The 27,218-nt window shown below is 40.6% G+C and overlaps 1 protein-coding gene across 2 annotated transcripts; it reads left to right on the top strand.

Moving 5' to 3' along the window:
• The first annotated feature begins 935 nt into the window (after positions 1–935).
• On the top strand, positions 936–27,218 carry map2k4a (mitogen-activated protein kinase kinase 4a). Of its 2 annotated transcripts, XM_080446583.1 has the most exons (13): positions 936–1,021; positions 2,781–2,816; positions 6,324–6,356; positions 10,744–10,846; positions 13,163–13,337; positions 14,658–14,777; positions 15,519–15,638; positions 15,846–15,897; positions 16,846–16,973; positions 23,120–23,197; positions 23,350–23,498; positions 23,986–24,031; positions 25,131–27,218. In XM_080446583.1, exons 1-13 carry the CDS (start codon positions 1,003–1,005, stop codon positions 25,242–25,244), a joined length of 1,173 nt encoding a protein of 390 aa, XP_080302709.1. In that variant the 5' UTR covers positions 936–1,002; the 3' UTR covers positions 25,245–27,218. The 2 variants fall into 2 exon arrangements, with proteins under 2 accessions (XP_080302709.1, XP_080302710.1); XM_080446584.1 differs by lacking the exon at positions 6,324–6,356 and having other exon boundaries at positions 945–1,021.

Below are 27,218 nucleotides of genomic sequence, written 5' to 3' on the forward strand. Positions count from 1 at the left end.
GCGGAAACACTTATTTTCTGTTTCAAAGCTGAAACCATTTATTTGATGTGTTTATTCATTTATTTTATTTTATCTTATCTTATCTTTATCTTACGATAAATGAGTTATAATCAATACATCGGTTAAATGTGAATATTAATATTTATTCAGCACAACCAAGCTGTCTTGACTCCTCCCCCATCCATCCTGCTTCGGCGGTTAACAACCAATTTAACCATTCGCAGCGCGAGGCGGCCGCGGCCCGAAGAGTCCCCCGGGCTATGGGGTCTAGACAGCCTGCGCATGTGCGTGACGTGCGAACACAGCAGATCTACAAGCTCACGCCTCACAGTCAGAGACTAGAGCTTGTAGATCAGTTATGTTCGACGCCGGACGCGGTCAGCTGATAGCGGCTCTGGCTCTGCAAGCTGCTGTTTCTACCTAGGCTATATACCCATAGAGTTAAAAATAAGTATATACCAGATACCACTGCTAGCAAAACTGGCTTTGGTATTGTTGAGGTTATTATTAATATAAGACGTGTGGTATATTATTATAACCCCCCCCCCCCGTAGTCTCTTCATAACAATGAAATAAAATAAAACAATGAAATGAAATAAAATAAAAACAAGACAGGGCCACAGGAGGGTGGAAGAAGCTGGGAAGAGAGGTTGCTTCTCTCTAGTACAGCAGTAGGTGGGTTGTTGCTTGTCTTTCTGCATTGCAGGCTCTCTGTCTGTCTGTCAGTCTGTCTCTTTCTATCTCTCTCTACCTCTCTCTCTCTCCCTCCCTCTCTCTCTCTCCCCCTCCCTCTCTCTGTCTGGCTCTGCTTGATGGAATTCTAACACACTAACAATGGCGACTCCCTGCAGCAGCAGCAGCAGCAGGAGCGGTCCTCCCTACACCATCACCAACTCATCATCATCATCGTCATCACCACCGTCACCACCGTCGTCATCATCATCATCCACAAGCCACAACAACAGCAGTACTAACGGCGGACCCACAGCCCAGATCACGACCATGACCAACAACATGCAGGGTAAAGGATCCACATTAAGCCCAGATTACATTATAGTGAAGGTTATATTTATATAGCCTATAATATACTCCGCCGCGCAACTAAAGGCCGGGTGTCGCTGGCCGAAAAGAACCGACGCTAACGTCGCATCGCGAGCCTAACAGTCAGCGTTGCCATGTCTGCTTATTATAAGCGACTTTGGGCTTGTTTTTCTGTAAAGTTGCTTGTAAATATTGTTTTTTTGGGCTTGTTTCTAAAATGTAGTTGCTTATTTTGGCTTGTTTCCGATTTTTCAGTATTATTATTATAACCTGTGGTTCTCAAATATTTTCATGTCAAGGACCCCCAAATTAATCCCGACTCCCGACCCTAACCCCCATCTGAAAATGTTTCGTGCCAGAGAGCCCCGTACCAGATTTGTGTTGTTAGAAATTAGAATGTTTAAAACATCTTCAAAATATTCACCTTTTATTTCAAGATTTTTTGAAAATAGCCGATCTACAAGCTCACAACGCATCGCATCGCGACACGTTGTGAGCTTGTAGATTTGCTCATTTCAAATCGCCTATGGTTTAAAGTGCTCGTCGTGTGGCCTATTTAGTCGCTTCTTTTGGGCTCGTTTTCCTAGACCTGGTTGCTTATTTCTCTCACAAACTCTGGCAACAAAGCCTACAGTGTCGGCTATAGCGACTCTTCTAGGCTTTTTTATCTGCAGTGTCGCTGTGGAAGCATAATAGCATTCTCTGGATTATGATTCTAGGGTTTTAAATGCATCTTGTTTGGGCCATTTCTCTACATGTTATTACACTGTTATTACAGCTAGACCAGTGGTTCTCAACTTGGGGTCCGGGACCCCCTCCAGGTGTCCTTGAAGGGGATCCAGGGGGTCCCCAGCTAAATGATTGATACTTAGGAACCAAATGGGACCCTTACAGGTCTGTAACTCTGAGCGTGTACAAATGGAACCAAATGGACCCTTACGGGTCCATATGGTTCCATTTTGTACCTGCTCAGAGTTATGGGGGTCCATGTGGCCTTAACGCATACCAAACTGGGGGTCCTTGAAATTAAAAGGCTCGAGAATCACTGACCTAAAACAAAATGTGATGTTGGGTCCTGGTGGCCATTAGGCTGGCCCACATACAGTCTGTAATATGGGCTCAGATATAGTTGATGATCTGCCTGCATGTCTGATTAATGAACAATGTGAAAACATGGAATGTAGCTTCATCATTAATATTCCTGACATTGCATGATTATAATATTCTGGTGTTCTTGGCGGAACTGTCGTTGCCTCACCCACATTGCAGTGGTTCTCAAAACGGGGCCTCCCCTGGGACCCCCGGGGGTCCTTGAGGGGTTCCCCAGCAAAACATTGTTCATTTCAATATAATTTACAAAGGCTAGAAGAGCATTTATAAGAATAACAATTCAGATTATACTGTGTGTTTCACTCTCTCCAATGATTTCTCCCCACCTACAGTATATATATAGAATGCCGTACGAAATCTGATCTAACAACACAAATCTTCTCTTATTGTCCAAAAATATTGATCCAAAATATGGGGGTCCTTGACTCCTTGTTTGAGAACTACTGAATGTGAAACATTGACTATCTAGTTAGGATCTGTGGAAGGACATGAAGCCAGAGCCTTCATTCTCTTTGGGGCTTGTCAACACAAGTACCTTAAGATTTATGTCCCATTCCCACCACTGTGAAACTGATGCCTCTTCTAGAATTCTGCTTTTGTACAAACACTGTCTCGTTTCAAACTTGCAGAATCCAACACCTGCTGGAGATGTCAAAGCGAAACAGGTAGCTACACACTTTATTGATTTAGTAGAGTCATGCCTAATTCATTCAGCGTCGTACTACAGTGTCCCTTGCCAAAAATAGCCCTTTCTGACGCATTGTGAGCTTGTAGATTGACTATGTTTTGCACGTGACACTGATATAATAAAGTATAAATCAGGCTTAAGATGAATTTGTAAACTTTATTATCATGACTGACTGACATGTTTTCTTTTAATGTTGTATGAAAGGACCGTGGTGACATTTGCTGCTTTTCAAAAAGAATCCGACTTTGGAAAGTACTGTGTTGTCACGGTAGACATAGGCCTGTCACAATTATAATATAATAATCGCCTAATCGCACTTATCATGACACCAAACAGAAATTACATTTGTATTCATGTGTTCCAATGTTCAATGCCGAAAACGAATTACTTGTGCGACAATTAATCGTCAACTTAATTTTTGTAATCGTGACAGTAGGGCTGTCACGATTACACATTTAAGTTACACGATTAATTGTCACACACATAATAGCGATTAACGATTTAATTGTGTTTTTGGCATCAATCATTGGAACACATGAACACAACTTTATATTTTTGTTTGGTTTGTAGGCTTCATAATCACAAATTCCACAGGGTACATATGACAAATGACGCAGATATGACAAATAAATGAAATATACAAAGAATTTACTGACACATCTAATTATATACTTATATACTATATACTAGAAAATGTAAAAATAGCAGTAATAGCTTATCTAAGCTTACAACACATCACTTCGTGACATGTTGTAAGCTTGTAGATCTGCTATTTTTGCTACTTTTGGAAAACGTTTGAATATGTACAGTATGAACATTTTTCAACATGGAAACGATTATGACGATTGTCTCAAATAATTGAGATTAGGTGATTATGTAATAATTGTGACAGCCCTACTGCCCTAGGTAGACATAGGATAGTTAGCCCTGCAGACTCAGGTCTCACCCCAAAAACCCACACAGACTTGATGATGCATTTGTCACAGATGGCTCTATTCACCATTCTGGCCAATCTTGAATCTTCAGTTATTATCCTAAGAACGTCTTTCCAACTGACCAAAATCCACTAACGGCATTTGAAGGTTTGATTGAAGTGATGTGTTTTTATGAGAAAAACATTTAAAAGAAAGAAAAATACATGTTTTATGTTTGTTTGTTTTAAAGTAAATACCATAGGGTATTGGTTGAGTGACAGGGGGTCTTCCCTGTCTCTCCAGCTCTAAAGAGAAAATGTTTTTTTAGTTTGGGATAGAAGTTTAATGCACTCAGGGGAGAAAACCCCACGTGTTTTTTTGTCTGCCCAGTTTTTGTTTCATCACTTACAATTTCACTCTATACGTTATGAATTTTCTCTCTTGATTGGATACAATTAGTATCCTGACCTGAAAATATATTTTCTGTTGACTAAAGAGATGGATAGAAATACTTAAGCAATGATTGCTATCTATCTGAATATAGACTTTTTTAGCATTTATTTTAACAACAAACAAACAAAAAAATACTTTACCTTTAAGGCAACATGTCTGAACACCATTAAATTGCACAGTCACTACGATCAGCAACACTATGCCTGTTTTTTTGTGGTTTGTCACATTCCTATCATGGTATCATCAATAAATAAATTGAGTCGCGTCATGACAACTTCTGCTTAGGTACCTTTTTTGACCCAGCGGTTCTGAGCCAAGTAATCTCTCAAGACAGATTCAGAGCTCCGCAGCTGAATCTGTCGGCAACTCTGTGAGCCAAGAGATGTAATTGCAGTGATCTCTAATGCTTAGTTTATATACTCGATGGTACGACGCTGTCGCTTGTCAAAAACACTAGTGAGGTTGTAGTTTTTTGCAGTTTTTGGCAAGCGACGTCGTACGACATACTGTAGTGCAGTGGTTCTCAACCAGTGGTCCGGGGACCACCAGTGGTTCTTGAGGGGGTTCCAGGGGGTCCCCAGCCAAATTAATAGTTAGGAACCAAATTGACCCTTATGTGTCTGTAACTCTGAGAGTGTACAAATGGAACCAAATGGTTCCATTTGGTTCCATTTGTACACTCTCAGAGTTAAATGAACACTAATGATGATGATACAGTGTAGATTGGGACCCCCAAGAAATCAAAATGGTTGTGTCCTTGGCATATCTTTTTAAATGGGGGTCCGTGGGCTAATATGTGTCAATTTGGGGGTCCTTGACACGGAAAAGGTTGAAAACCACTGCTGTTGTGTAAATCAGGAATAACAGTGTCATGCATCGCTCCTAACCAGCTTTGTGTTTGATATTACACTTTCACTTTGCTGTGTTGGTATTTATTTTCTTTCTACATTTCCTTGACAACTTGTTTTCCCCCTTACCTTTATGCTAACAATATCTAACTCTCGACTCGATGCCAAATGACGGTGAGCCTCCCTCCCAAACAAATGTATTGACATGTAATGTTTATCGATTATATGTTCATCCTTTTAATGCAGATTCATTTCTAGATCCCCATTTGATTTTTTTTTGGTTCTTTGTTTACTCTAGGCCTGGGAAATATAACAATACTTTGATCAATATCGTGATATGAGACAAAATATCGTCTGGAATTTTGGATATCATACTGTCGTGATATGGCAGTGATATGGTCTTTTCTTAGCCTCACGTTAGCCTTATTTCATACTTTTAATAATAATAAAAAAAGCTAAAATAGCCGATTGCTATTTTCAGTCTGAAATAGAATTTTCTGAGAAATTAAAAGGAAAATTGATATCATATATATTATATCATTGTCACAATATCAATATCAAGGTATTCGGTCAAAAATATTGCCATATATCCATATTGCCCAGCCCTAGTTTACTCACAGACTTTCACTCTTATATCTGTTACATTTGCCACATACAAAGAGAGTTGCTATATTGCTGTATTCCATTTTGCTTTTGTAGTTTCATGTGTGTTTGCATGCAAATGCATTCCAGTCCGGCAAATGCATTTTCACACCGTGTTGGAATGCGTTGGTATGTTTCCCAGCTCACTGATGCAAGGCCGATTTCTGTGATTGGTCACTCGTCGTAGAAGTGTTTACCTACCCAATGGCCAAGTTGGAGGTTGACCTTCAAGTGGAGCTGTTATCTTTCGGCTCATAGTGTGAAATGGACATCCCTTGGAACTCTGGGAGTACATTAAATTCTAATCAAAATTCCATTTGATCCGATTGGTGAGAGGTGGAACTGAGAACTCAAGGAAGGGACTCCGACTCATGATACAGTCTTTTCGTTTGGTTTCAAATGTGGGGCCCTATGGTGACAGTCAAAGCAAAAAAAAAAACGTATTTTGGTCCTTTAAGACAGGGGTTCCCAAACCTTTTCAGCTCGAGATCCAAAAGAGAATGAAATAATCACTTACGCCCTGTTTCAAAGATAGTGAAAATCGACAAGCTTGATGCCATGTGTTGTGAGCGTAAGGTGTTGTTGAAATGGAAAATTCAAAACAACAAACTGTCTTTTCACCTCTAGGCTTTCAGATTAACCTGTCTGGAGCTCCCCCAAGTAAGCCAAACGTGTGTTTCCTACAACACCAACAGTTCTCAACCCCTTTGCTTCCGTCTGACACAGTCTGGTATGAGGGATCTGTCCTGTTGTTCTCCACTAATCCAAGCCAACAGTCACCAGATCCTAGTAGGCGTGTGCCGCTAGCTAATAACATAACCAGAGCCCGACCGATATGTCAGTTTGGCCCATATCGGCTGGTATCGGCCATTATTTGACTTTTAGGACGGCATTGGTATCGGCAGTTATCCAGCCAATGTTTCAGAAATGAGCAAAAATGGCCAATCTACAACCCCACAAGTTAAGAAAAAAAATCTATGTATCAAAGCGTTTTTGTTTTTGTAGTAGTGAAGTTTTTTTTTGCTTATGAGTGCGCGCGCGGGATTTATACTTGTGAGCGGAGTCGTGCACCGAAAATAGCTCACAACTGAGCTTGTAGATCTACTATTTTCGGCCTTAGGATTAAAAAAATATGTTTTCTGTGTCCCAAAAATGTCCCACAACATTTAAACTAATGTTTGCCTCAGTAAAGCCAGCAGTCTACCACTGTTGGGCTAAAGCAAACACAGGCGGGGTCATCCACTGTTTCTGTTATGGATCCTTATCGGCACAAGCCTAAAGGCTTTTACAGCTTCTATTGGCTAGATCCCAATACTCCAATTTCTTCCTCCTCGCCTCCTCTGCCCTCCATCCTCCAGCATGACAGTGTTATTGTGAAATAAGCTCTATGCACAGCAGCCATATTGGGAATTAATTGGGCCCCTTCCTTACCTCCTTCACAGGTGTTACCAATACTACTAAGTAAGGCTCTGTTCCATTTAGTCTAGCACAGTGGTTGTCAAATTTCTTATTTTCAAGGACCCCCATAACAATGACAGTGTACAAATGGAACCAAATGGACGGGTCCATTTGGTCCATTTGTACACTCTCAGAGTTACACACCCACCGTAAGGGGCCATTTGGGAACCAAAATGGAGTGTACAATAGCACAATATCAGCACCCTGGCCAGAATGGAACAGAGCCTTCACTAGTATCATTGGTAACACATGTGAAGGAAGTAAGGAAGAGGCCCAATTTCTTTCCAAAATGGCTGCTGTGCATAGAGCCTATTGATGACTTGCCGAAATATCTGTCCATCTCGTGGACTTCGCATAACGTTAATGTCCAAACGTAAATCACCCCTGTTTGTTAATTAAGAGAGTTTAAACCTAGCGGTATTTGGCCGCACATTGCAAGGCCTCAGTGTGTTTTATGTGAAGTCCACAAGATGGTCACACATTTTGGCAGGTCACCAATTTCACTGTAACGCCGCCATCCTGGAGGACGGAGGAGGCAAGGATACAGAAATGTGAGTATTGGGATCTGGCTATTGGCACCTGGGCATAAAGATTCACACCTGGTGGACACCCTCAGCTGGCATCGCCCACTCGTTGATTTGAATACCTATAAACCTGTGGTAGATGAGCTTGTAGATCGGTTATTTTAGCTATTTTTGGAAGATTTGTCAAAGAATAAAAATAAATACAATTCTATAATGACATGACCAACATATGGACACCAGGTTGGAAGTGGTTAAAATACATATTTTCAGGGTATAGAATTGTTCTCTGTATTGGGAAATGAGTGAGCACAAAGTATTGATATATTAAATAAAAACACAATCATAACCTTTAGTATAGTTGTATATGTTGTAGTAATAGAGTACCGAAGTCTGACGTAATTTACTGGGTCGCGGTCCCCCCCCCCCATTCTGAATTCCCATAGACGTCTTTAGTATCGCGTCAAATAAGAACTGTGTTCCAAAAATAAACAAATGATCCCGGCGATTTGACTCATATGGATATGAAGCATCAACTGACGGTGAGAAAACGCTAATGTTACTTCCGCCGAATTAGTACAATTTTCGCCAGAAACAGACTGTATTAAATATGAGTGACTGACTATCATAAACGATACAGAGCCACCTCCCTGACAATATCGCCGAGACATTTTTTTTTTTTAACCACAATTCTTATATGATACGATTCTAAGATGACCCAATGTTATTCTCCATAGCGAAATTACTTTGCGACCCAGGGGATGAACGAGTGACGTCAGGACTTCTGTACTCTATAGTGGTTGTCTCCCAAGGCACCCCTGGACTTGTGTCACAGAACACTGTTCGGGAACCACTGCATTCATTGACTGTAGTTCCTGTCAAACTCTGTAATGAAAGCTCTATCTCATATCTTCAGTGTGGTACTAACAAGCACAAAATGTAATCCCTGGTGTGGTCAAAGTCTTGTTCAACCAATTTGCATTGGTTTCAGCCTACACACACACACACACACGCACACGCACACACACACACACACACACACACACACACACACACACACACACACACACACACACACACACACACACACACACACACACACACACACACACACCTAAGTGGCTCTCTTGGCATGACTTGCACTTGAGCATAGCTCTTGCTTGTTGAGACACGGACACACATACTCCAAAGGTTTTGTTTCTAACTGTATCTCCCACTTAAGTCCAATGGAATCTTGAGGATACACATTCTTGTGGTATTTTGGGTGGTGCTAGGCTAGCTAGTGCAGGATGCTTCCTTTCTTTTCAAGGTGAAATCAAAGTGGTTGGCCTTGGGAAGCATGTCTTCGTCACATATTTGTTGGTGTCTTCCTTGAGTGCGCCTGTAGACCCCATGGGCTTGGGAATTGCAGCGTGAACGCATGCACAGTTGTGGGATCCATCCTATACGCATGCTATTTGTCATATATTTGCTTTTTAAAATAAAAAATCCACAGTCTGTACTAGGACTCAGAGGTAGACAACAGACCTTTTTCACGGCAGCCATATTAACTTAAATAATGTACTGTTATTTACATCACAGGTATTACCAATGAAACTGATTAAAACTCTGCTCCATTTAATGTAGCAGAGTCTTTCCACTGAGCCACCATGCATGTTTGACCTGAATGTAACAGAACCTTAATTAATAACTGTGAAGGAAATAACATTACACAACTATTTAAACATGGCTGATGTGACAAAAGGCCTATAATGTAAGACAATTAATTGTCAACTTTCTGAAACATGGTGAGTATTTATAGGGCTATAACATGAAGAATTAACCACTTCAGCCCTATACAGTATACGTCATTGTACGCGATAGCCATAGCCAATCTACAAGCTCACAATGTGTTGCATTGCGAGTTTGTAGATTAGATGCTTATAGGGGGGGAAAAAAGGGACGATTAAATTGTTGTCATTTAGCAGCTGCTCTTATCCAGTGCGACTTACAAGTGCGAGATCAGAATATGCAGTGTAAGTGTAGGGATGCCAGGGTTAATATGGGTTCAATCTGCAAGTCATTTTCTTGCAAGATATTATACAAATGTTCCTGTACTCAGAATATAGGCTGTATGTGTGACTATAATGTGTCATTTACACGTACATTTCAGTCAAAGTTTCTGTCAATGACACAATAATGGCTTAACATGGTTATCTTACCGTATCTACAGTATGACACGGTGAATTGGAAATTTTCCTTCATTATCCCTCTTCCCAATTTAATCAATAGCCTTATGAGGACAATGGGCCATTATGTTAATGGTTAACCTACTGTAGTCAGGCTAAAACAGAATAAGGAGCACACACCGGTATTGAGGAGGTCTAACCATGGTAGAAATAACTGTTAAAATCAAGGAGGAGTCCGCACAGCTCGTAGGCATACAGATTTATTACAACCAACGTTTTGACAGTATAGTCTTCTTCAGGGTATGGATAACCTAGTGCCTTATGATTTGGATGAGAGCTAATGGATGGAAATATACAACAAATCAGATATAACATTTCAGCTCATTCAAATTGTCTATGGTAAAAATGTCCCAAAAATGATTACTGTTTATTGTCCCGTTGTTCTAGAAAAAGCATGATCTTTACACATTCGAATACATTTAAAGAAATGTATTAAATCTGCTCATTACGAGGTGGAAACCTTGTATGTCCAAAACCTTTACTTTTTATTATTATTATTATTATTTAATAACATTTTTTAATTGTGAAAATAGCCGATCTACAAGCTCACAGCGGTTGTGAGCTTATAGATCGGCTATTTTTCACTACTACTGTGCGCCACACTTACTGTACATGACGAAATAGGACATTCATTTGCAAAAAAAAAACATAAAAAGTTTAAATATGGACATACAAGGTTTACAAGGCCCGACAGCAACGTTATATTGGTTTCTCATTCTGCGTTTTGTGTTTTTGTTTGTAATAATCTGACAACATTCAGTCTTGAATTCATCTGTTTGTCTTGTTGAACCCACGTTTCTGAATCAAATGGTGATTATGCTTACTTTTATTTACAACCAGGTAAACGCAAAGCTCTGAAGTTAAACTTCGCCAACCCTCCGATCAAATCCACGTCTAGATTTATGCTGAATACAGCGGGGCCACCGTTCCAGAACCCTCACATGTAAGTAAGAACCGCCAGGCCGACCATCAGACATGGTTGTGACATGAACTTGGGTGTGGGGTGCTCCTCTGTTGAGTGACTTGTGATACTGTTTTTCTCATCTTTTTATAGTTACTTTATGCACATGATCAGTGTTGTTTGTCTATTAACCACTTGAAGTTGGTGTAAGTGATGTTCTTTGTTTTAAAATGTTTTTCTGTTGTTGTTTTTTTGCTAAATAATTAAAACTATAATCTGATGGTAATCATTTCTATAGAGTGTTTGTTCTCTCCAGCTCTTTGGTAAAACGGAAAATACATTTTCAGGTCGAGATACCAATTCCATGCAATCAGGAGAGAGAAATCCACAAAGATCATTTATCAGTTTACATTTTGTAGCGTTCCAATTTTGTCTGCTTATTTATTTATTTTACTTCTTCACCTGCATTTTTCTTGTTGATCCTGACCTGTACCACCATCATGTCTGAGTTCTCTCTTCTGCTTGGATAATATTGTAATCCCGACCTGAAAATGTATTTTCCGTTTACTAAAGAGTTGGAGAGACGGGGAGACCCCTGTTACTGAACAAACACTCCATACAAATTACAGAATATATAGCTATTTAACACTTATTTTTAAAGAAAAAAACATAAATGACAACACTTCAAATCCAATATATGTCATGGTACATCAAAATATATTGTAGATCTGCTATTTTCACACATTTCTTTGACAATTTCCCCCCATAATGACATGCCAAAAGTAGGGACACCGCCAGGTTGAAAGCGGTTAACCCATTCAATCCCGGAACGCATCTCGGTCACTTTTTATTTCTTTGGCTATTCAAAAATAGCAGATATACAAGCTCATACTGCACTATGAGCTTGTATATCTGCTATTTTTGAAAAATCGTGAAGATTTGTGAAAATCTTTGAATATAAACATTTTTAAAGTGAACATTTGTAACTGTCAAATGTCTCAACAAATGTCTACATTTTTCTGAAAAACTATTGTTGCTATATCGTGGTGCTCAAACCTTATCATGTCAAGGACAACCCAAAATTATGTTTTTCCCCATCAAAATATGTTGTTCCAGGGACTCCAGAAGCAAAGATTTGAGTTAAAAATGTTGTTTCAAGATTAAAAAAAAAAAAAGCAGATCTGCAGCACGGCACTCTGTGCCGCGCTATGAGTTTGTGATCTGCTATTTTGAATAGCCAAAGTATAAAATAATGGTTTAAGTGGTTACACAGATGCGTTGGTTAATATTTCAGCGCCACATTTCTTCTGCATGCTGCCAGTAGGCCAAGGAAGTAAATCCCAGAATATCTGTTCACATACTGTATATCGTTGCTGTCGGGCAGAAACCTCTTATCTTCATATTTTCCCATTTTGTGTTTTTTCATAAATGAACGCCCTACTTGATCATACTACAGCGTCACACAAAAGCATCAAAAGTAGCAGATCTTCGAGCTTGTAGATCTGCTACTTTTGACGTTTTTTTTTATTTGAATCCTGAAAAGTAACAGTTTTGGATACACCCGACCCGATTTCCACCCGACAGAGACGATATATGTTTTATGCTTTTTTGAATGTAACTTTTTAGAACTTTTATTATTTATTTTATTTTGGAGTTTGGATTGGGCTGAAAACTACAAGCTGATCCCCAAAGATGGAGATGACTCACGTCATAGTACTGACATCATAGATGTCATAGGCTAGCCCCATGACGTCTGAGATCCACATGGAAGTCAGCCGAGACGCTGTCTTCTTCTTTAACCACTTAAACCCTATATGGTTGACCGCAGTCCCTCAGGGCTCTGTACTAGTGTATTTTCTGTTATCTGTTATGGTGGGGAAAGCTTTCGCTGAAAATAGGTCACACTTGTCGATCTGCTATTTTCAACGAAAGCTTTCCCCACAATACGGATGCTGGGGTTTAAGTGGTTAAGCAAGTTCAAAGTTCTCAAACGTTTCCATGCCAAGGACCCCCAAATGGCCATAGCCTCTGGCTGCCACCCCCTATGTGTAAGTAAGTAAGTACCTACTTACAACCTCCCTAAGTACCTACTTACTTACTTAATGACTTACTTATTTGTGAAATGGCTTAAAAAAACAAAAAAAAATAGCCGATCTCATTTTTGACAAAAGTTTCAAAAGGTTTGAAAACATTGGACAATGACATGGCCAAAGTCTTTGACACTTCCCGTTCCCCCGCCTCGATAATAACGTGGCCAAAATAGGGACGCCGGCAGGTTGAATGTGGTTAATAATATTAATATTTTGATGTGTAGGCCTCTCTCCCCACACTCACACTTTTGTCATGTCTTTTCGGCAGAGAGAGGATGAGGACGCACAGTATCGAGTCGTCAGGGAAGCTGAAGATCTCGGCGGAGCAGCATTGTGACTTCACGGCCGAGGATCTCAAAGACTTAGGCGAGATCGGACGAGGGGCGTACGGCTCTGTCAACAAGATGGTGCACAAGCCATCCAACCAGATCATGGCTGTCAAGGTGATCATGGTGTTCTTCCCTGGTGTAGTAGGGCGTCACTGTCAGGCAGAAACCTTGTATTTCCTCTTTTTATGTTAAGGCAAAAACAAATGTATTACTTTGTCGTGTGACAGTCTCGCATAAAAGTAGCGAAAAACAAGCACACAACGTGTTGCAATGCGACATTGCGACAGTTCATGTGGTTAATGCTCTTTAGACAGTATATGCATGTTATGTACTTTACAGCTGCAGAGATCTTGGTGGTGTTTTTCGCTCACAGAGGAGATAGTGGAGATGTTTGCTCCACAACTATGCGGTCGAACCTGACACACGCTGATACTCTGCACCTTAATCCCATGTACAACGTGCTGATAATTTATTATTATACAACAGGTAGTTCCGACCAAGCAATCTGATTGGTTGAAATAGCTATCTAGCCGTGCTTCAAACCAGCATGATAGCACGGGCCTAATCACATTAATAAATCACTCCGCACTGCAGTCCGCACCTGATTAGACCATATATGGCACAGCTGTGCTGTGACGTCACGCTGTCCCACGGTAGGAAAACAAACAGACAGTAGCCTGACCCACCGCCGCCACCGGAGAACAAACAGCTATGCAAAATGGACTATTTATCGTACGAAGGTATCGCACAGCGAAAATAGCCGATCTACAAGTTCACAACGCGTCGCCATCGCAACGCGTTGTCAGCTTGTAGATCAGTTATTTTGGCCACGTGACACGTTCGTACGACGGAGCATATAGCCTACTGGAATCAGCTGTGTTGATGAGACGGTGCCTCAAAGCGCTGCTACAGGGACTATTTAATGTCTCAGTCAAATAAACTCTTCTCTTTACAGGGAAACGGATAATAGCGAAACATTTTTATTAGGAATTGCCCCACAATATGAATACATTTGGATGTGTTTTGTGGTAACTGTTGTATAATCGTGATATTACACTCGAGGGTGTGCTTTACCTACATTATTGGCACTTCAGTGATGCTTGCGGAACTCGGCTCCGCCTCGTTCCTGACCGCATCACTGGCGTGCCAATAATGACGGTAAAGCACACCCTCTCGTGTAATATTGCTTAATTCTTGCACCTTAACTAACCTCCATATCATGTACAGTATATCTGCTGCTGCGCTCATGCACCTTATGTTTAACCTCAGGTACTTACCGCATCGAATAGATATACTATGTGTAAATATGTAGGTACTGTACGTGTTCCCGTTCTCTTTTTATGGAAATAACAAAAAAAAAAAAAAAAAAACTCCACCCACTGTTTTACACCTGTAAACCTGTGATGTAACAATGAAGTCGATTCTGATTCACAGAGAATTCGATCAACGGTTGACGAGAAAGAGCAGAAGCAGCTGCTGATGGACCTGGACGTGGTGATGAGATGCAATGACTGTCCCTACATCGTCCAGTTTTATGGAGCTCTCTTCAGAGAGGTGAGAAACGCCTCGTCTCAAACGGATCATTATCTCGTTGCTGTACTTAACATAGAATATCCATTAACAACTTGAATCCTAGCGAACGTTCTGCAAAAAATGGCAGCTCTTCAAATAGCAGATCAACACGTTGTGTTAGGACACACATCTCTGCCACAGTTTGATTGTGCTTTAAGTCTAATTCATACTTTGTAGATGACACTGTTGCTTGCCAAACAGAAGAACATGTTATGTTATGTTATGTTATGTTATGTTATGTTATGTTATGTTATGTTATGTTATGTTATGTTATGTTATGTTATGTTATGTTATGTTATGTTATGTTATGTTATGTTATGTTATGTTATGTTATGTTTATTTTATTTGACATGGACCACAATCACATTGGACGAACCAGATGCATTGTTTAAAGTGTTATAGTACGAGTGCTAATTTCCAACGCCTGTCCACAGGAGGCTTTTCTAAATAGAATAACATTAATCTAACATTAATCTAAAATCCAATCAAGTACAAAAACAATTATAATAGTAATAATTAACAACATCAAAACTATTCATGTGAGTGAGCACAGTTGATTTGAGTTCAACCATAATTTGAGCCCTCTGTTAAACACATTACCATCTGTCTCTAGTTTTAGATCCGTAGTTACACCTTCACACGATGGGCTATGAATTAAGATTCAATGTGTTGGTTGACATTGACAATGTTTGTTCCTTAACCTTTTCTTTATCTTTCTTTCAGGGGGACTGTTGGATATGTATGGAACTTATGTCTACCTCATTTGACAAATTCTACAAATATGTATATTGCTCATTAGATGATGTGATTCCAGAAGAAATATTAGGCAAAATAACTTTAGCTGTAAGTTCTGCGCGTGCGCGCGCGCGTGCGTGTGTGTGTGTGTGTGTGTGTGTGTGTGTGTGGGCGTGTGTGTGCGTGTACATGTGCATGCATGTTGGTGTGGGTGTGTGTGTGCAGTATATACATCTATCTTTAAATTTACAACATATCTTATAAAGTACTCAAACTATTCCTTTCTCAAACTAAAGCTTGTGTGTTTCCTTGCAGACTGTGAAAGCACTAAACCACTTAAAAGAAAGCTTGAAAATTATACACAGAGGTAAGATACAATTGCTTCTTAACCAACTTACGTATGTACTTTGTTGACCAGTGTCTCCCGGGGGTCTATACTTTGCCCCCTCCAATTTTCCCTAGATGATTAAAATAGCTGATCTCCAAGCTCACAGTGTCACAACGCACTCTGAGCTCGTATATCAACTAATTTCTGCGAATGTTCGCCTATTCTTGCGAAATGTTTGCCTGTTATGACTTGCCCAGTATAGTGGCACTAGCGTTCACGTGGTTAAGTGGTTAGTGCATTACTTGCGCAGCAATATTGTTAGTCGGACTTGTTACTACAGTATATGAAACATAACGCTGTGGTTAACCCATTAAGACCGGGAAGGCATCTCTGTCATTTTAGATTTCTACAAGCTCATCGTGCGGCATGCTTTTTTTTTTTTCATTGTGAACATTTTTGCTCAATTGTTTGCTTCTGGGCATTATACAAATGTCTTCTAAATCCTAACAGTTTTTAGAAAATAATTATGTTATACTCAATTAATACTCAAACTTTTTTCATGTCAAGGACCCCCAAAATGTTATGTATTTGGCCGCGGACCCCCATCTCAAAATACGCTGTTCCAGGGACACCCCAGAAGCAAAGATTTGAGTTAAAAATGTTCGCTTTAAAAAATATATATATTATATTCAAAGATTTGCTCACATTTTCATGATTTTTCAAAAATAGCAGATCTAGAGTGCCGCGCTATGAGCTTGGAGATCTGCTATTTTTGAACAGCCAAAGGAATCTAAAATGACACAGATGCGTTCCCGGTCTTAATGGGTTAAGGGCTGCGTGACATTGATGAAAAAATTTATTCATAATGCTATAGGCTAGTTAAGTCAAATGGTGAGATTTGAGATACATTTTTATACCGCATCCCTGTCAAATCTACATGCTGTTTGCCTCTGGGTTTGTAGCAAATTGTTCCATCTCTCCCCCCAGATATTAAGCCATCCAACATTCTCCTGGACAGGAATGGCAATATTAAGCTCTGTGATTTTGGCATCAGCGGTCAGCTGGTAGACTCCATTGCCAAAACCAGGGACGCAGGGTGCAGACCATACATGGCTGTAAGTGTTTTTTTTTATTTTCTATTTATGGCGGGGGGTGCATGCATAGCGCATGTAGGGCTCCGAAATCTGCGACCGTCCTGAGTTGCACTGCACGGCACAGAACGAGGCACTGACAGTCAACTGGAATTGAATTCCGCGGGTGAAGGAAACCATTGCGTTTTTTATGTTCGATGTCTCAATCGCACGTTTATGAGCGCGTCTGTTTTTAATGTCTTAATCACGTTTATGAGCGCGTCTGTTTTTAATGTCTTAATCACGTTTATGAGCGCGTCTGTTTTAATGTCTTAATCACGTTTATGAGCACGTCTGTACAACAGAGGACACTCCCACAGCGACAGTATGTGCATGTGACATTGTGACTATAACCCAGTGTTGCCATGTCTGCTTGTTATAAGCGACTTTGGGCTTGTTTTTTCTGTGAAGTCGCTTCTAAATATTGGTTGTAGAGGTTTTTTGGGCTTGTTTCTAAATGTTGTTTAAACCAGTGGTTATCAAACATTTTCATGTCAAGGACCCCCCAAATGAATATGTATTTGTCCGCAGACCCCCCATCTGAAGATATTTTGTGCCAGGGACCCCCGTACCAGATTTGTGTTGTAAAAAGTTTCAATGATATTCCACATTTGTCCCTTTCTTTTAAAGATAAATAAAAAAACAAAAGCAGATCTACAAGCTCACAACACGTCACATCGCAACACGCTGTGAGCTTGTAGATCGTCTATTTTCAAATACGGTAGCCGATGTTTATAGGTTTAAAGTGCTCATGTGGCCTATAGTCGCTTTGTTTGGGCTTGTTTTCATAGGTCTACCTGGTTGCTTATTTCCCTTGCCAAATCTGGCAACATTGATACTACTGTGCCATCGTCGCTGGAGTTTATTTTTGCAGGGGGGGGGGGGGGTTGTATTGATGTGTGTTCCACTACGACCACCACCCCAGCAGTTTCCATTCTAAATTTGGCGAGGCGGCTATCGGGGACGTAGAGGCACACCTCCACCACACGCTCTCTGAAAGGCCAGGGTGGGTGGGTGGTGGGTGGGGGTGAGGTGGAGGATTTCATTCATTCATGTCTGTGTCAGAATGGAGTCTTGGAGGACCTCCCTGTGGCCGTGAGCTCACAGCCCAGGAATCTGAGGAACCGCACGTCTCCGGTTTCCTGTTTCCAGTCGGCGGCCTGTTCATCCCGCCAACCGATTACTACAGACACACACACACACACACACACACACACACACACACACACACACACACACACACACACACACACACACACACACACACACACACTCTCTCTCAGACCCGCAGTGAGAAATATCTGACTTAAAAACAAAAAAAAACACTGTCTGCCATCTCAGCTTGTGGTTCAGTGTTTTCATATTTGGCTCACACATGGTACGCAGATATTATGTGAATGTGGCCACCCCATACAGCACTTAAGTAACTCTTCAGTACTGTGTTCTTCAGTTGTAATGAATTGAGCGTGTGTTGTGTGTGGATCATTTTCTAGGACTCCTAGACATGGCTGTCTTAGCTGTTGAAGCGGTCTAAATAGTGTCTCATACAGCGGCAGTAGGCCTACCCTCGCTGACAATTGTAGATGTAAGCCGTCGTTGTACCTGACATATACCCACTATATCTGTGATTACATGTGGTGTGATCAGCTAGTGCAGTGGTTCCTGGTTCGCAACCTTTTCAGGCCGCGAACCCCCCCAAAAGGACCATATTTGAACTGGGGACCGCCCCACCCTGACAAGCACTTGGCATTGTAGGCATTACATTTAAGTTTGACTCTGTTCCACAGATGAATATTATGAAAATAGCCGATCTACAAGCTCACAACGCTTCGCAACGCGAGGCGTTGTGAGCTTGTAGATCGGCTATTTTCAAAAAATGTGCCTCTTTCTTATATTATTTGACAATTTGGTCAATGTTTGACCAGTTTTTATAGTATAGTTTGTTGATCACTCTCAGAGTTAAATGATCACCAAGGATTTCACATATATCAAAAACTAGGGATCCTTGAAATTGTAAAGGTTTGAGATTCTCTGATGTACTGTAGACTATGGGCTAGTTGTCAGGCCTCGCAGGTGTGCAGTGTGTGTGTGTGTGTGTGTGTGTGTGTGTGTGTGTGTGTGTGTGTGTGTGTGTGTGTGTGTGTGTGTGTGTGTCGTAGCCACTGTAGCGCAGAGGCGCGTCAGTGCTGCAGTAGCAGCATCTTGTCCCACATTGCCTGGGGTGACATCATCGTCTAATTCAGGCTTGTGAGCAACTCAGAGAGAGGTGCTCCCCTCCACTCTGCACCGTGGGCCTGGCACACACACACACACACACACACACACACACACACACACACACACACACACACACACACACACACACACACACACACACACACACACACACACACACACACACACACAGAGGATTATGCTGACGTCACCAACAGCCTCTTTGAACCCCTCTATTGTCTTATTCTGTTGAACGACGCAATAAGTAATTTTGATATTGTGATGAGCCATGCACCAGTCCGGATGATGCTTGATTTATAGTTTTTTTGGCGCCTAAAATAGCAGCTTTTATTTTGTATTTTTTAATGTAAACCCCTTTTTTATTTATTTTTATTATAAATTTCCTATTACAACCCTTTTTTACTTCCCGATGTTGTCACTACGCTAAGTAATTAACACATTGACTGCCAGAGTTTATTCATAATGTACTCACCCCTGTGCCAGCAATTTGCGTGTTTTTAAATGTTTTTGTTTTGTAATTTTTCATTCAAATAAATTCTCTGATTGTGGAGTCAAGCACGTAGGACAGTTCCACCAGTAGAGAGCAGCAAATCCACACATTGATCACCTCGCTCGCCCCCTCCCAAACAGGCCCACGTCATATCCTGTCATTCACCGGATGTTATGTTTTCGACAATCCCTGACCCGCTGATCGGCCTGAAAACGATGTGATACACGAAGACGATGACTGTTAGTCACCCGGACCAAAGAAAATAGAAGTTGAGCTGTCCGTTCGTTTTTATACCGTGTGAAAAACCGTGTTATTCCCTATTCTGGACGAAAATGACCGGAGAAAAACAATGAGACCCGGAAAATATAATTTTTTTACATCCGGCTCCGGTTGAGTGTGACGTAAGTGGAAAACGAAAGTGCTGATGAGAAATAAACACAGCCGTGCGATCACAGATTAAACAATGAAAATTAAAAAGAACGCATCAATGCGTTCTTTTGAATGCTGGCACTCCAGCGATGGATTTGAAAGAACGCATCGATGTGATCTTGGCAATCAATGTGTTAACCATCCCCACACATTTTGGTGTTGCCACTGCTGTTGTACCCTACTGGCTCACCTGCCAGTGAGGAGCCCCCACCGGGAGGACGTAGCGCCTCCATCCTACTACTCCCGCTCGACCCCCCCCGCTGAGATGCTGCCCCAACCCGTAGGAGTCGCCTGTGCAGTGACAAAGAGCATCCTCCTCACCCGGCTTCCCTCCCCCGAACACGGGCAATTGTGTTTGTATAGATGCTGGGCCAAACTGGATGCACCGTGGAGGATTCGAACCCCTAGAATCCACGGCGGTGGGGGCACCGATGGCCTAGTGGTTAAGGCGCCTATCATATTGAAATATAGGCTCTGATGCAGCCTGACGGCGAGTCCTGGGTTCGTTTCCCCGAGCCCGGCGAACCCTTCCTGCGCGTCACTTCCCCAACCCTTTCCCCGCTTCCTGTCAAATCTTCACTGTATTATCAATAAAGGCAGAAATGTCCCCAGAAATATCAAAATAATCTACTGTGGTGGAAAGGTACTTCACCCCTGTGCCACCCCAGAGCAAAACCAGCCAAACTACAAGCTCATTGTGTTTTGCATTGCCACGCGTTGTGAGCTTGTATAAATCAGGCTTGAGACCTGCTGCAACCTGGAATTCATGTCCAAGCTCACTATCCAAAGGCATCATGTTGACGTAAACCATACATGGGCAACTGGAGGCCCGGGGGCCACCTTAACTTAATGCGGCCCGCAGGTTAATATCGGAATACAGATATATTATTAATTTCAGCTGTTACAATTCCAAACATGCAAACATGACCCGCTTTAATCACTTCAATCTATATTAGTAGCTTAATGACTAGTATTGCAATTCTATTGTCTTTTTATGTCCAATGTATTTGTATTTAAGTTCATAAAGTTAACAATAAAGATTACATTTTTCAGGATTCTAATAAAAAAAAGCTCAAAACGCGTCGCAGTGCGACACGTTTTGAGCTTGTAGATCGGCTATTTTTGCTATTTTTGTGTGACATAGAATGGCAAAGCGCGGCATTAATTCACGGAAAAAGTTAGAATACAGAGATAAGACGTGTCTGCCCGACATTATATGCAATGTGGCCCCCTGAAGTGAGTGTGGAAATATGGTGGCCCTCTCATCTCATCAAAGTTGCCCACCCCTGACGTAAACTATGCAGGTGTAAACATGCAGCTCACAATCCAAAGGCATCATGTTAGCATACACTGGGCAGGTGTAAACATGCCCAGAGGTAGGGAAGTGGTCTGGTATTTTCAGTAGGGCTTATAGCTAGAAAGAGACAATGTTCTGTTGTGGACTTGACAGCAGGATGTAATTAGGACAGGGCACTGAGGGCAGTATTTCCAATTATCCAGCATGGTGGGGATATTTTTATCATTATACCATACAAAGAATTCCAATACACATACGGTATATGGGAAATATTCTTATTTTCAGTGCATCTTTCAATAGTGTAATCAAGGGCAATTGCATTATTATATTTTACATCTCATTATTATTTAGAAGTCTGATTTCAATAAAAGAAAGACAAAATGTTGTTGAATTACGTAATTAAGGAGCAAATGTGACAACGGAGAGTTAACAAATATCAACGTTTGGAGCATAGATATTGTGATAACACTATAATGGCCTATAATTACATATTTTATTTTTGGGTGACAGCCTAGACTGGAGACATTTTGTTTGGTTGTTTGTCTGTCCGTCGTGCTTCCGCCCGTCCGTCCGTCTCTCTATTGTGATATCTCAGGGGAACTCCTTGAGGGAATCTCATGGCATTTTGTCACAAATGTCCACTTAGACTTGAACTGATTAGCTGTAGGTGGTCAAAGGTTAAAGGTCGGCTAAGTGATTTTCTTTGGTTAAAATAAGTGTTGAATAGCTCTATATTCTGATAGTACTCATTGCTATAGAGTGTTTGTTCAGTAACAGGAGTCTCCATGTCTCTCCAGCTCTTTATTCAACAAAAAAAAAAGTATTTTCAGGTCAAGATACCAATTGTATCCATTCCATTATCCAATATAGAACTCACAATTGAAAATGGAAGTGATGACACAAAGAAATGAGCAGACAAAATTGGAACTGTAACACTATAAAAATGAAGCTGATAAATGGGTACTCTCTCCTGATTGGCTGAAAATGTGTTTGTCCAGTAACAGGCAGACTCCAGTCACTGAACAAACACTCTATAGCAAGAAAATATCAGAAATAGTTTTAACCTTTAAACGTTTATATCACTTACCCTACCTTAAGGTCACTGATCTCACAAAATATTAAATTCCTTAAAAGTCTTCATTCATTGCATATATAATGAGTATGCAGCTGGTTCCAGAAGCACATAACCACAATGCAGTATTTCTAGTATTTAACCTATTCAATCCGGAACACATCTCTGTCATTTTAGATTTGTTTGGCTATTCAAAAATAGCAGATATACACTGAGTGCCGTGTTACAAGCTTGTATATCTGCTAATTTTTTTTTAATCGTGAAAATGTGTGCAAATCTTTGAATATAGTATATATATATATTTTCTTATATATATATTATTTGTAAGTCAAATCTTTGCTTCTGGGGGGGGTCCCTGAAACAAAATGTTTCAAATGTTCGCTTTAAAAAATATCTATTCAAAGATTTGCAAAAAAAGTTTCACAATTTAGAAAAATAAATAGCAGATCTACAAGCTTGTATATCTGCTATTTTTGAATATCCAAAGAAATCTTAAAATGACAGAGATGTGTTCCCGGATTGAATGGGTTAAAGCTTTTCTTTGTGTGTGTGTTTGTTTTTAATGAACCCATCCTTTTATCCCCTTCTCTGTCTTCATGGTCCTTCAGCCAGAGAGAATAGACCCCAGTGCATCCAGGCAAGGCTATGATGTTCGCTCTGACGTGTGGAGTTTGGGCATCACATTGGTGAGTCGCAGCCCCCCCCCCCCAGGCTCACAACGCGCTGTGATGCGACGTGTTGTGAGCTTGTAGATCTGCTATTTTCGCTGTTTCTTAAAGTTTTCTGAAATTCTAAATGCTGTTAAAATGGTGTGTGTGTGTGTGTGTGTGTGCTTCAGTATGAGCTGGCCACCGGGCGGTTTCCTTACCCGAAGTGGAACAGCGTGTTTGACCAGTTGACCCAGGTGGTGAAGGGAGACCCTCCACAGCTCAGTAACTCTGACGAGAGGCGCTTCTCTCCCAAATTCATCAACTTCGTCAACGTGTGGTGAGAAGAAGAAAGAAAACCTATATTTTACTATTCATCTATGATGACATTGTACTGAAAATACTATATGTACCAGTGGTTCTCAAAGTGGGTCCTTTAGGGGGTTCCAGGGGGTCCCCACTCCCAATATAGCAAAATCAAATCAAAATCAGTTTAACCACTCAAACTCAATATAAAAAACAAAATAGCAGATCTACAAGCTCACAATACATTGCAACGCATTGTGAGCTTGTAGATCCGCTATTTTCAGCTAATGTAGTGGGGGAAAAGGAGGGGTACCGAGTATGGAGCCCTGGGGGACACCGGTCAACTAAGTATATTCGGTTTAAGTGGTTGAGAAAGCTGATAGTATTTCCCTGACACAGAACAAACTCAAGTTTGCTCTACAAGTTGATGCCCCCTGGTGGATAAAAACGGTATTGTCTTGAACGAGAATAATCCTCTTTAGGAGCTTTATTATTAATTCATTCTTTCCTTCTTTTTCAAGCCTTACAAAGGATGATTCAAAAAGGCCAAAGTACAAAGAGCTGCTGGTGAGTTCAACCATTTCCATTATCATGGCATGCAAAATCGCTAGATCAAATAATACATTTTCCATTGTTTTCCAAGATTATTTATTGTGATATGAACCAGGGTTACCCCGAAAAAGAAAAATACACAGGATAGGACACTGTATGCATATAAGAGGTCTTTAAAGCAGCAATCCGACCACTGCAGATGTAGGCCTACTAGCTATATTGTATTAACATACATACAGATTGGATAACGGCGATATTTCTTGGTTAAAACAAAAAGTTTAATATTAAAAAGTTAAAGCTCTATATTCTGATTGCAATCATTGCTATAGAAATAGGTATCCCATTCTGAAAATAAGAATAATAATATTAATCAGGTCAGGATACCAATGTCTTAAAGGAGGGAGGAAGAACACATACAAGATACAGGATAAACACATGAACAGACAAAATTGGAACTGGAACACGCAAATTATCTTTCTGGGGTTCTCTCTCCAGATTGGATGGAATTTGTAAGCCACCTGAAAATATTCTATTGATGAAAGAGCAGGAGAGACAGGGAGACCCCTTTTACTGAACAAACACTTTGTATAGCAATCAAAACTATGGGAATATAGAGCTATTTAACTCTTGTTTTAACAATAGAAGTACACTTATACCACCTTTTAAAATAACGTTATTTTCAACTAAAAAAGTTTTGGATTGCCGCTTTATGCCTGATTTATTCTTTGTCATATGATGTAGTTGTGAGCCGGAAATAGCCGATGTGCAAGCTCACTTGTGAGCTTGTAGATGGGCTACTTTTTGACTCACAGCACGTCATATTATGGACGGTGTATAACGTCTCTGTCGGGTAGAAAACTCAAAAATAGCAAAAGTGGCAGATCTACAAGCTACGCGTTTCGAACTTGCAGATCTGCTACTTTTGATGCTTTTGTGTGACGCTGTAGTATGATCAAGAAGGGGCGTTAATTTACGAAAAAACACAAAAAGTTATAGTGATAAGAATACGGAGATCGGAGCTTTCTGCCCGACAGCAACGATATGATTAAGCATACGTCCATGTAATTGATTCCTACCAGTGTTAACGCACAGACTCATGTCTCCTCCCCTCCAGAGACACCCGTTCATTCAGATGTACGAGGAGCGCTCGGTGGACGTGGCGAGCTACGTGTGCAGACACCTGGACCAGATGCCCACCTCTCCCAGCTCCCCCATGTATGTGGACTGATGGCGCAAATGGCGCACAAAAAAAGAAAACAAACACACGAATGGCAACCTGAAGACAAAAAAAAGAAAGAAAACCCTTGCAAAACAAAATGTGTCATAATAGGTAAATCAAAACTACAGTGTAAATGTGCTTTGGTCCTGTTGCTGCTGTGTTTAAAAAAAAAAGAGACAAGCCGTAAGGCGGCCGCGACGCCACATGCAATAAAAAGAAAACAATAAGTTCATTTCAGTCACATCTGTATAATATATCCACGTTCACCTACCGCTGTCCTTCTCGCTTTCTCTCGTCTCCGTAAACGCACGCACGCCCACACACGCACGCACACACACACACACACAGACGCAGGCATTTAAGTATAATAGCGCTGAATTGAAGCCACAATCTGTAAGATTTATATCCATTAGTATTAACATACTCTACTATACAGATTGGTTAGAGGGGGTGGAAGTGATATTTCTTATTAAACACCGCAGATGTTTTCCTTCAACATCTCATTGCTGAAAATAGCCGATTTATCTGCTATTTTCGGCAGATGTTTTGCCCCAGAATAGGGACGCTGTGGTTCAAGTGTTCAAATAAATATCAAATAGCTCTATGTTCCGATAGAAATCATTGCTATTGAGTGCTTGTAACAGGGGTTTTCCCATCTCTGCAGCTCAGGATACCAATCAGGAGAGATTAATCATGCAGGAGAAACTAGTGAAAACCTGAACGCTAAACAAGTTAAGCTGATAAATTATCCTTGTGGGGTTCTCTCTCCTGATTGGATAAAATTGGTATCCCTGACCAGAAAATGTATTTTCTGTTTACTGAAGAGCTGGAGAGACTCCATAGCAATGATTACTATCAGAATAGAGGTTTACATTTGTAATTTTGTAACAAAAACACAACACTTATACAAACCCTTTAAACAAATAAGTAACGGATTGTAGCTTCAATCACCTGTGAGCTTCATAAGATATCTATATGTGGGGGGGGGGGATAACCTGGAAATGTATTTATAGAAATCGGTTACATTGTGGAATATTTTTTAATTTGATGATTCTATGGACATACTGGAATCCTGCTCTCTGTGAATGGTTGCACCTGTTCCATGTATGTGAATACAAAGCATCGTGTTTGGTATCTTAAAGTCCTACTGTGTGACGTTCATTTTGGTAGTCTTTTTGGCGACGCCTCTGGTCTGCCTGTGGTCTGTTAGAACTGCGTTTCCCAGAATTCAGTTCAAAACAAAACCACAGAAGTACCAGTCAAGGCATGTATTGACTTTAAAATATCATAAATGAAATACATTTGTGGTTCATTTCCGGCTGCCTTTGTCATTTTGGCATTTGACATTCATGATGAATGGTTATTGTGAAAAACATATACCAGTGTAAGATATCAAAAACAACTTTGGTTTAATTGAAAAAGTTACACAGTATGACTTTAATATGGTGGTTCTCAAACGGTGTGCCAAGGTACACTAGTGTGGCGTGAGACAAGATTTAGTGACAACCACACTTTATTATTGTAATACTACAGTATACAACTATACAAAACGTTATGAACTCTTTTAATTTACTATATCAGTACTTTGTGTGAACTCATTTCCCAATATAGAGAAAGATTCTTTAACCTATTATGTCGTTATGTCACGTCATCATAGGCAAATATTTAAAATGATTTTAGTAGCAAAAATAGCCGATCTACAAGCTCACAACGCGGTCTGCATTGTGAGCTTGTAGATCTGCAATTTCGACTTGCCCACTGGTGTGCCTTGGCCACAAAAAACGTTTGAAAACCACTGTCTCAATGCACCGTTGCTTCTTGTTAAAGCCTGATTCTTACTTTTGTCGTACAACGGTGTATAAAATTGAGCATAAGCAGTTGAAACAGTTTGAACACACTGCTGGACCTGTTGTCTGTCCAGCAGTGTGACGTGACGAGGCAGCTCTCCTCACTGTGCAATGGACTATAAATGAAACTAAACTA

Source organism: Gymnoscopelus braueri (assembly GCF_963280865.1).
Source record: "Gymnoscopelus braueri genome assembly, chromosome: 13".
NCBI classification, from domain to species: domain Eukaryota; kingdom Metazoa; phylum Chordata; class Actinopteri; order Myctophiformes; family Myctophidae; genus Gymnoscopelus; species Gymnoscopelus braueri.